The 11,459-nt window shown below is 31.0% G+C and overlaps 1 protein-coding gene across 1 annotated transcript in view; it reads right to left on the reverse strand.

Annotated features, from left to right (window-relative positions):
* Positions 1-606: 606 nt before the first annotated feature.
* Positions 607-11,459, reverse strand: part of LOC123009400 — an 18,134-nt gene continuing 7,281 nt past the window's right edge. The window contains exons 3-9 of the mRNA XM_044405685.1: positions 10,383-10,535; positions 10,149-10,335; positions 9,718-9,913; positions 5,563-5,662; positions 1,190-1,571; positions 925-1,101; positions 607-875 (exon numbers count right to left, since the gene is read on the reverse strand). Coding sequence (XP_044261620.1) covers positions 742-875; positions 925-1,101; positions 1,190-1,571; positions 5,563-5,662; positions 9,718-9,913; positions 10,149-10,335; positions 10,383-10,535 — 1,329 coding nt within the window. The 3' untranslated portion in view covers positions 607-741. The remainder of the gene's footprint in view (positions 876-924; positions 1,102-1,189; positions 1,572-5,562; positions 5,663-9,717; positions 9,914-10,148; positions 10,336-10,382; positions 10,536-11,459) is intronic.

Consider the following 11,459-nt stretch of genomic DNA (forward strand, 5'->3'; position numbering starts at 1 on the left):
ACTGTTTTTATTACTAAAAAAATTCGAAAATTCTATTATCAAATAAAATTGTTAATTGATACACAAGCCGACATAATAATTTTTTTATTCAATTGTTCTAAAATGTGGTAATTTTCAGTTTGAATATCCGAACGAAAATAGTAGATTATATCACTAAGATAAAAAGTGAGCCCAGAGATTACAAAAAATACTAATTTATCTTCAAGCGTATCACAAAGAAACAGAAATTTGGAATCGGTTTACTTTTTGAATGACCATTTTAATATTTTTGATTTTGTCATTTCCGTCATCTATGTACATGGGCGACTCATGATACACCAGTGGGGTAATAATTTTGTTATTTCGTTTTTTTTCTAAGCTTTTTTTAGTAGGTATAATTTAATTAATAATTCGTGCAACAATTGATTTATAAATCGTGATTTCACCGTGTGAAATTCTTCAAACAACCTCATATTTGACTCAGTCTAGCCGCCCCTGTGGACATTTCAACTCCATGGACTTGAAGTCTTTCAACTTCGGTTATATACTCCATTATGTCCATTGAAACTTGAAGATAAAATTATGTAGGTATAATATGTTTATTATACATAATAAGAAAAGCAAATATTAGGGAACTTTGTCTTGAATTTTCATTTATTTACAATACCAATTGTTATACGTCCAAAACAATAATTATTCTTATCAGTTATTCTTCACCTACTTTACCGTAGGTACCAATATTACATGATAAGCATTGCTAAGTTAATTTAATGAATGCTTGTGGAAATTCTCATCAATCCACCTTTTGTAGTGCGCTATTTTGACGTAGACTCCAGGTTTATTAGCGTAGCCGCAATGCTGCCCCCATGACGTGATTCCATATAAAGTAAAAACACCTAAAAATGATTAATAAGTCCTCCTAGTTTGTAAAAATAAACCACGTACCATCATATAAGCAAGCTAAAGGCCCTCCACTATCACCATCACACGAATCAATTCCTTCATCTAAGGACCCGGCACAAATCATCCCTTCGGTCAAAGCATCCCCATAAACGTGTGGCATAGTACAAATTTCTCGTTTTTGCAGTGGTACCCACCCAGCTCTTAAATTATGCGAAAACGCTACAAAACATTATAAAAAACTAATAAATGCATATTAAAAAACAAGGGATTATTTTGGGGCCAACAATATTTTTAATGGAATTTTTACCAGATTTTCCACTTTCTATTGACCCGTAACCAGAGATGGTACAGTTCAAATCAGTCTCATAATTCGTGTCGGAGTCTGGTAAACAAATAGCTTGAACGTCATCGTTCAGCCTGAATCCACGGCCTTTCAACTTGATCAGTGCAATGTCATTGTTCATCTTATGCCCTTGACGGAAATTTTCGTGGAGGTAATAATCTTCGATGTAGGCTTCTTGTTCTGTTCCTTCATATTCGTCGACGTTGTAGTCGCCGGCGACCACCACGTAGGCCCCTTTGGAGTACCCGATGAGGCAATGGGCGGCCGTTAGGACAAACTTCTCGGAAATAATGACAGCACCGCACCAATGGGCGGCTTTGGTTTTGCCTTTGACTCGGATAGCAGCCTTGAAAGTGATGAATTATGGGTCTATCACATAGTCAAAATTGTAAGAAAAAAAACGGGTAGTAATAAAACGATCAGTAAATAATTCAATTTTGACCAGTATAAAATGATAAATGATCCGTATTTAATTAATTTTTGCACAGTAAAAAATTAAAAATGATCAGTATAATATAATATTTCGCACAGTAAAAATAATAAATGCTAAGTAAAGCACGCACAGTATTTTATTGTAATTTGTTCAGTAAAAAAATCCAATTTGCACAGTAAAAATAATAAACGCTCAGTTACTTTAATAAAAATTAGTAAAACAACATTAAATTTAAAGAATTTTCAGTCTTGGTTACATAACAATGTATGGCTCCTGCGCAAGAATGTTATTTGTTATTTGGTATTTATTTTTATATTACTGAATATTTATTATTATTGGAGGGTGATATAGTACTCGTCACGATATTTGAACTGTTGTAAATCTTAAGTCGGGTACCCGAATTACTTTTAACAATAAAGGCAATTGGGTTGTCGTAAGTAATCCAACAGTCTGGGACACAACATCAGAATGGTCCGGACTCGTCAGTGATTACAACCACTCCAATATCTTATTGTTAAGGGTAATTCGGGTACCCGCCTTAAGATTTACGATAGTTCAAATATCGTGACGAGTACTATATATGTATTAGCAAAGGCCCCTGCGCAAGAATGATTTTAGCAATGGCTAGAAACTGTGCACAAATGGTAATTAGTCTAAACAGCGTACGCCACTCTGTGCATTGCTGTGCTTCTGATACCACAATTTTGCTTTGCGATATTCCGATTTTGTTCGGAAACATTTTGTTTGTAAATGTGTGAATATTAAATTAATTAGTGTTGCTAGACATTCATTCATTGTTTACTGTGCATTTATTATTTATTATTTTACCGTGCATTTATTATATATTATTTTATTGTGCATTTACTATTTTTACTGTGTATATATTATTTACTGATAAAAAATACTTGTCGTTTAGATAATACAGAATGGGCCAGAACTGGCGCCCCAGAGAAAAATTTCAAATAGGATAAAACACCAGGAACATGGAAAAAATGTTGAAAAAATTCTATCTGTCATAAAATTTTGACATTTATTTTTTGACATTTAATATTTTTTTATGTCTATTTAATGATACTGATGTTCTTGTATATGTTTTTTACAATTATTTAGTAAAGGTACAAAAATTTTGCCTATAAAAGTCACAAATAACATTGAACAGAGTTACGATACAGCTTCCTTGTTTCCTCTTCTAATAGCCTGTAGCAAAAAAACTTGGAAAATTGTTTTTCCAACAGAAATAAATAGAGTCAGAGTGCAAAATTTAAACTCTCATAACTTCGAAATTTTTATAGATATTTTTTTTAACATTTTTTCCATGTTCGTGGTATCTTACCTTATATGACATATACATATGACTGTATAGTGTAAATCTAATTTGTTCCCGAAAAAAACACTACATAGCAAAGAAATACAGTCAAAGTTCAAAAGTATAGGCTATCCTAATGAAAACGAGCTACCACGAATATCTCAGAAACTAAAAACATTTTGTAAAAACGCCGTTTCCGAGGGGGATATTTTTTGACGTAATCTTTAAAGCATCCTCAGTAACTCTTTAACTCCCACACACCCCAACTTTAAAAATTGAAATAGCATTACTCTACTTGTGGCACATCAAATGAAAGCTTTTTTAACAAGCTTTTTAAAAACTTTTTACTAAAATTGAATCAAACTATTCATCCATGAGATATAGGGTGTTCTAGTAAAAACAAACCCGAAAGAATTTGCAAAAAAAAACCGAAACAGGTTAATTTTGTACTTAAAAGGACATTTTTCGACGCAATTTTAAAAGCACCCCTACTAACCCTTTCAATTCCAATTCCGTAATCTCAAATGACACTGACTCACTTGCTACAGAAATAAAAGTGTTTTTAAAATGTTCTTTGAACCTCTTTTCTAAAGTTGAATGGGATTACCTATTTATAAGATATCCGCAAAAGGTAATGTTTCTAATTAGTAATTACTTCTAATAAAAACTACTAAAATAGATTATAAGAAACTTACTACTATTCTTATAATTATTATTACTTAAAAAATAGCAATATAGTTTTTAAGTTCCTTTGTTCATACTGACTGCTGAAAGATCTTTTTTTGTCTATATTTTATGAATGTATAGAAATCATTTCGTTTCCGAAAATATTTATTTTTGTTACAAGTACCTAAAATACAGTTTTTGCGGAAGAATCATTGCTGAGTCTGAAATAGTAGGTAAGTCCGTTAAAACGTTTTAGGTACATACGTGTTACAAACAACATTTTTTGTTAAAGCTTCCAAAAAACGAATTCGCATCTCTCATTAGTTAAAAAATTTTTGCCACCATAGTAACCAAATTGACTTTTTCGTCCGGAAAAACTGTTTTTGGGGACTAAGTACCTAAAGTATATTTCATTGAAATTGGCATAATAGGTGGCTATAGAATTTCGTATTTAAGTTTGTAGCCCTGTTGCATGTCCCTGATATAACAGCTGATGGGGTTTTTGTTTTTCTTTGATCACATAGTTTATTTAACTGACATGACTGACATTTGTATTCGTTTTTTCACTGTTTTCGTTGGTTGTTCGTTATTCCTACTATTTTTTCAAATTATAATTAAAAGTAGTTCTCTTCAGAACCCCAGATTTAAAGTACACGCTAAGGTATGTTTGAAACCATAATCAATTTCTTTTTGTTCATGTTTTAGGCATTTTAGGTTAATGGAATCAAATATACCAATTTGAATTAAGCCAGATTATTTTATCCACGGCAAAACACGATTTTTCAGGCTTCAGTACGCGAAGCTTCATTTTGTACAGATTTCCTTTTGCCACTCCGATCACAATAACTTTACCATTGTTTAAAAATTCACAATTTTGTCCTACATTTTTAATGACAAAATCCAAACCCCTTTTAGCTGCAACTTTCACGGAAAATAAATTGCGTTTCATCTCCGGTGTGAATAAAACGTCTTTTAAAATTCCTGGAAGCCACTTAATATATCAACGAAAGTCTGTATTTTCTACAAAGCAAATAGTGTATGTTTTTAGTGTCAAAACTACACCTACAAAGGGATGAAACTTTTTATGGAGAAAAACTCTCTCTGAAAACCTTTGAAAGAGGGTTCTTGAAAAATAAAATTTTAACTATCTTAGCCTCAGTTTTTTTAGTGACAAATTTAGTTCCTTAATATGTAAAGCCTTTTTCACATTTAAAGCGCAGTTTACACAATCATGGCCTACTGTTATGCCAATTTAAATGAAATGGATTATAAAATTACTGTTTTAGGTACTATTTTACTGAGTCCGGAAAAGACTCATTTTAGGGACTCAAATTTTAATGACTCAAATAGCTGTTTTAGGGACTCAAATGAGTCTCAAATGAAGAGCGTATATAAAAAAATCTTTTAAAGAGCATTTCAGTGTTTTCATATTTTTATCATTAATGTGTTGACGCTATTTGACATTTTAGAGTTAAGTGGCATAGAGGTTTAAGGATTTGTGAAGGTGTTTTTAAAATTGCGTCAAAAATGTCTCTTTTAAAAACAAAATTAACCTGTTTTGTTTGTTTTTGGTTGTTCGTTTGTACCTCATGAATGGATAGTCTGATTCAATTTTGGTAAAAAGTCTTGAAAAGCTCCTTAAAATAGCTTTCATTTGATGTGCCACAAGTGGGGTAGTGCCTTTTAAATTTTTAAAGTTGGAGTGCGTCAGGGTTTGGGGGCTACTGGAGGTCCTTTAAAAGTTACGTCAAAAAATGTCCCCCTTGGAAACAAAATTGACCTGTTTCGGCGTTTTTGCAAAGTCTTTTTAGTTTCTGAAATATTCAAAATGGCTCGTTTTCATTGGGACAACCGACTTGCTCGTTTTGCTAGGTGTATTATAACAACAAATTAATAATAATTGTAATAACAGTTAGTGAAAGGAAAGATTACCTGCCAGGGATAGTCACCCCTTTGGGCCATGGATCCGCGAACTACGCGGAAATGGACGTCATCGTTTTGGTTAAAGATGTTGTTTTTACGATATCCACATCTAAAAATGTGAAGTGAGTAAGTAAACTTTCTAATAATGGTACTTGTATAGAAGAGTGTTTGTAGCACGTATATGCCGTCGTTAATTAGCAATCCTTTGATCATTAATTATTGAAATTTAAAATTCGTAATACTTAACAAGTATTATATAATTTTAAATATAGGTTATTTAGGAAAACTTGTCATTCATATTTTGTACCTCAGCGTCTACAATCCTATAATCTCAATAGGTATCAAATTTTATAGGAATGCAATACTATAATTAGAAATTTATTTAGCTTTGTTTTGAAATTATTACCAATCCACGGTTACACTTTGACTTATAATAATCATGAGGGGGCTGATGACTAACAGTGAGTACCTAAATGTAAATAGGCTAATTAATGACCAAAACTCATTAATGATAATTTTTTGTTACGTGAGTTCCATTTCCATATAAACAGTGACCCCTTTTGTTTGTTTTGTTACCAAAAGATTATTTGTTTATAATTATTTACAAACTATAAAAAACAGATAATTTTGTACAACTTTTATAACATTCCATCAACATTTTATTTAAACTTTTTAATCTAACTGCATATAGAAAAATAAATAAATAAAACAAATAAATATATAAATAGAAACAACAAAACTTGCACTTAAATGCAATAAATACTACAAAAAAGTAAACAGATGCAAATAATATATTAGTGTCGGATTCTTTATACCTGCACCGCGGAAGGGTCTTCAAAAATTCCATTAGATATTTTAACAATGTAGCTATTGTTGTGGTAATAAATACAGGGTGCGCCAGAACTCGCGCCCCAGAGAAAATTTTCAAGTAAGCTAAGATACCAGGAACACGAAAAAAATGTTAAAAAAATTCTATCTGTCAAAAATTTTTGACATTTGACATATTTTTATATCTATTTAATGATACTGATGATCTTGTATATGTTTTTTTACAATTATTTAGTAAAGGGACAAAAATTTTGCCAATAAAAGCCACAAATAACATTGAACATAGTTACAACTTAGGATACAGCTTCCTTGTTTCTTCTTTTAATAGCCTATAACAAAAAGACTTGGAAAATTATTTTTCCAACAGAAATAAATAGAGTCAAAGTGCCAACTTTAAACCCTCATAACTTCGCAATTTTTATAGATATTTTTTTTTAACATTTTTTCCATGTTTTTGGTATTTTACCTTATATACGGCATTTTTCTCTCTTCTGGGGCGCGAGTTCTGGCGCACCCTGCATAATATAAATTATACATTTTCAATAATTTAAATTTTTGTGAAGTAAATTAGTAATAGTTTATGAATCAAATGCAAAAAATTTAGTAACCCAAAACTTGACTGCGTCAAGTTTTAGAATACGTTCAAAAATAGTCATTATCGCATAACGGGGAGTAGAAATCAACTTTTCTTATATCAAGACTGTGACAGAAGTCAAAATTCTCTAATGAGGGAGAGAAATGAACATAACGACGGAAGCAAATATTTGTTCTCGTTACTAAGTCATTCCCATTCATTGATAGGCTCATTGTCTCATTACCAACAATAGTATATTAAAAAACAAGTGTTACAAACACTCTCATTGTGACACGAGCCACGCAGTGGCGAGTGTTACAAATGCACGAATATCACAATGAGAGGTTGTAATATGCGTTTTTTATACCAATTTTCAATTTTTTTTTAATTGAACATATTATTATATAAGGTTTTTCAATTCAGCTTCCGTATTCTGTAGCTTAAGTTGTAATTTTGATATTTTGTAAACTTTATTTATATTCTAGGGCGGCCCATTTGAAGAAAATATTTTTGATTATGCAGAATGTCCCAAAAAATGTGACGTCATAGTGATGTATATTTTTTTAATGATATGCTATTATTTTTTATGCTTATTAGGATGCCTTTCTAGTTATTTACATATCCCTATAATTTTTTCAATCGGTTCAGGCATTTCTGTAAAAAAATGTTAACTAAAAAATTCTGTTTTGCACCTTTACTTTTAAAAATTAGTAAAAAATGCAAATAGTGCTTTTTTAATAAAATTAACAGTCTTGTTAATCAAGTTTGGTTGATCTGAATTAATACGGGGTGTGCACAACTTACTACCAAACCTTTGAAACTTAATTTTATTACAGCGTGTGTCAGAACTCGCGCCCCAGAGAAAAATTTTAAGTAAGATAAAATACCAGGAACATGGAAAAATGTTTAAAAAATTCTATCTGTTAAAAAAATTTTAAATTTACGTTTTGGCATTTGATATTTTTTATGTCTATTTAATGATACTAATAATTTTGTATATATTTTTTTTATAATTTTTTAGTAAAAGTACAAAAAGCCACAACATCAAACAAAGTTACAATTTAGAATACAGCTTCCTTGTTCCCTCTTCTAATAGTCTGCAGCAAAACAACTTAAAAAATTATTTTTCCAGTAGAAATAAGTGCAAAATTTAAACACACATAACTTCAAAATTTTTAGAGATGAAATTTTTTTAACATTTTTTCTGTGTTCCTGATATCTTACCTTACATGACGTTTTTCTCTGGGGCGCGAGTTCTGGCGCACCCTGTATTTTAAATTAGAACAACTATTTATTTTTATGTCATTCGAAGTTAAATTAAAAATAAAAAGCTTTTAAATTTGAAAAGTTTGATGGTATAAGTTGTGTAGTAATTCGGATCAACCAGGCTTGATTAACTAACAAGACTGTTAGAGTTTATTTAATCAAAAAAATATATCATTATGACGTTACATTTTTTGGGACATTCTGTATAATCAAAAATATTTTATTATGAAATGCGCCCTAGAATATAAATAAAGTTCACAAACTATCAAAATTCTAACGAGCTAAAATGAAGCACTCAATATTTGACAGTTAAAATTTTTGACACTTGACGTATGCGGTACCGAAATTGTTCAATTGTTCAATAGCTTAAATTGCATTGGTTTCGGTGAAATACATTAAACTGCAAAAATTTCTTACTTAAAAAGGACAGTCTATGGCCTGTAATGGCTAAAGCATTGCATAAAATGTCGTTAAAAAACAGTATCACAAAATGCTCATTGTGACACCGAAATAGAAAAACATTTTTGTTGTTACCACGATGTAATTTCAAAGAATGCTAGCTAATTTTTAAATTTGATTAAACAATTATATACAATTTCTTGGAATTTTTAACTCATGACCAGTCATGACCAACTTGTACAAAATTCATTTCTTTTTGCTAAGCTGTAACTCTTCAACGAAGAAAGAAAAAAAAAGTTTTTTTTTTCTCTCACTAGTTGAGTGATGGCGCTTTTCTTTTGCGACACTTGTAATCTATTCTACTTTTAGTGGGATTATTAATAAAACGTGTGTGTACAGGGTGTCCCAAGTTTTTGGACTGACGCAAAAATAAATATTTCTAACTGATTAAAATGTCAGTGAGACCCTAAAAAACTTGGAAAAACAATTATTTAATAATTGGAATCTTTTCTACAAGATAAAATTCTTTGATTTTTTCTAATGTTAATTGTGAAAATTGAATAATGTGAAAGTTGATAGATTTTGAGTAATTAACATTTCAATATTGAAAATTGGGAATTCTGGTAATTTATGGCCAAGTTTGGGATGATGCACTGACAGTAGAGCAGAGGCTTTACAATAGAGCCCAGGTACGTTATAAAGGTCATTGCGGACGTTTTTCTTTTGTCAAGAAATTCTGGCCTGATCATCAATTACCGCAAACCCCCCCATGAATTATTCCAAGTTTCAGATTTTCCATAATAAAATGTTAATTATTCAAAATTTAACAACTTTAGCATGTAGAAAATATTCCAATTAAATGAAATGTCTTTTTACAAATTTAATTTTTAAGGTCTCACTGTCATACGCTAAAAATTTTGTACAATATCAAAACATCAAATTAAAGTGTATGTAATTCTCTATCGTTTACATCAATTAGAAATATTTATTTTTGCGCCGCCAATAAAACTTTGGACCCCCTGTATTTTAAAATTGCTACGTCTCTAGAGCTGCAAGTTTTTGTGTCAATATATCAGGCTTTTTCCACTATTATTTACCTATCAGGATATGTTTGTTGTATGGTAGGTATCGGGATCATTGAATGTCGTTCATGTTCGTAAAAATTGCTGCAAATAACCCCCACATCTTCACTGTGTTCGCAGTTGTGCTCTCCCCAATTCCAATGGGTGCAATTTTCGATGCTGGACTCATTTCCAGAGCAAATCACTTGATCCAACCAGATCGGCCCAGTCCCTAGAATTACAGGAAACGCCTCAATTGTTACATTGTCGCATAACTGAATAAGAATTAATGAAACATGTCTAGGTGCAAAAGTTTAGGTCGGGTCATGTAATATTTAAAAAATCATGCAAGTCATAGCAGTTCGTTTTTGACCTAATTATTTTCATTCTTGTGTCGGCTACTGTCAGAATTTTCGAAATGCACAGTTTTACAAACAAAGCGTATGGAAATTAGCGTCCGGTCTTACCGGCTCCGAAATAGCCATCTTTTTTCACAACGACTGACCCCCTGAAGCCCAAACGTTTGCAAACGACTTTGGCGGCGTCCTCATTAAAGTCGTCGTCACAGATGGTGCCCCAAATGCCGTGGTGGCGGATTTCGACACGACCTTGTTGGCGATTTGTCCCATTGACAAGACGGATTTCGGTTGGAGCCTAGAATGCTTCTGTTTTAGGAAATAAGTGGCAATGAGAAGACCTACATCACAGTGTTGACTTCCTTCGTCTGAGCCATCTGTACAGTCAAGCAATCCGTCGCAGACAAAAGCCAGAGGAAGACATTCTTGGCCGGTATCGCATTGCCAATAGTCGTCAGAGCATTTTTCTTGGGGAGTTTTGCAAACTATTCCCACTGTCTGTCAATAATCAAAAACACAAAAAAGATTATGTTTCAAAAATTTTATAAAAGAAAATGTTTGCAAAAATGAAAACAAATAAATGAAATGAAATAAAAAAAATTCATTGTGATAGAAAAGATTGTCCTCCTAATAAACCGCGCGGACCCTTAGAGGCTGAACCCATAAACCACAACAATAAATCTTTTCCATTGTAAACGTCATTTCTTATTCAACAGTATATTTAGTTTGAAGTGAAACCCAGTTACCAATTTTACTTTCAACTAACAAATTATTTAAAAACATTTCAGAGCTTTATACTGCAACTTAAAATTAAAATAAAAAATTATTTTAATTGTTGTTTAATCAGTTATTTATTTACTAAGATAACAAATAAATGCCGTTTTAAAGGGCATAATTAAATAAACAATATTATTTTTAGAAATACCTAATAAAAACTACTATTACTAGGAATGAAAAGACCAAATCTAACCTGGGACTGTTTAATATAACTCTTTATAAATATTGATACTTACATTTTTTTTGATAAAGTTGTAAATAACAAATTAAATAATTTCATTATTAATTTTTATTCAATTCAAACAGGTAGACGTGCTGTCTTTTTGAACTCGTCGCAATCTTTACAAAAAAGAATATTTAAATTGAACTATTGAGATCTTTACAACCAAGATATTGCAATCGCAAAGCAATTGTAACAATTTGTTTTTGCTAATAATTGTTCAGTTTAGTTATTTTATTAAAACTTCTAAATTAATCATCAATTTTTATTTTTGTTTATTTTTGTGTATTAAAAAGAATTATAGCCATTGGAGAACTGTCTACCCTATTAATAAACAAACTATTGCCAAAAAATTACTTCTAGCTTTAATACAATAATATTTGCAAATTACCTTTTAATACTAATATGTAAAACAACCTGTTATA

This window comes from Tribolium madens, unplaced genomic scaffold (genome assembly GCF_015345945.1).
Source record: "Tribolium madens isolate multiple individuals breed KSU strain unplaced genomic scaffold, Tmad_KSU_1.1 Scaffold_71;HRSCAF=194;Tcas5.2_LG6, whole genome shotgun sequence".
NCBI lineage: Eukaryota > Metazoa > Arthropoda > Insecta > Coleoptera > Tenebrionidae > Tribolium > Tribolium madens.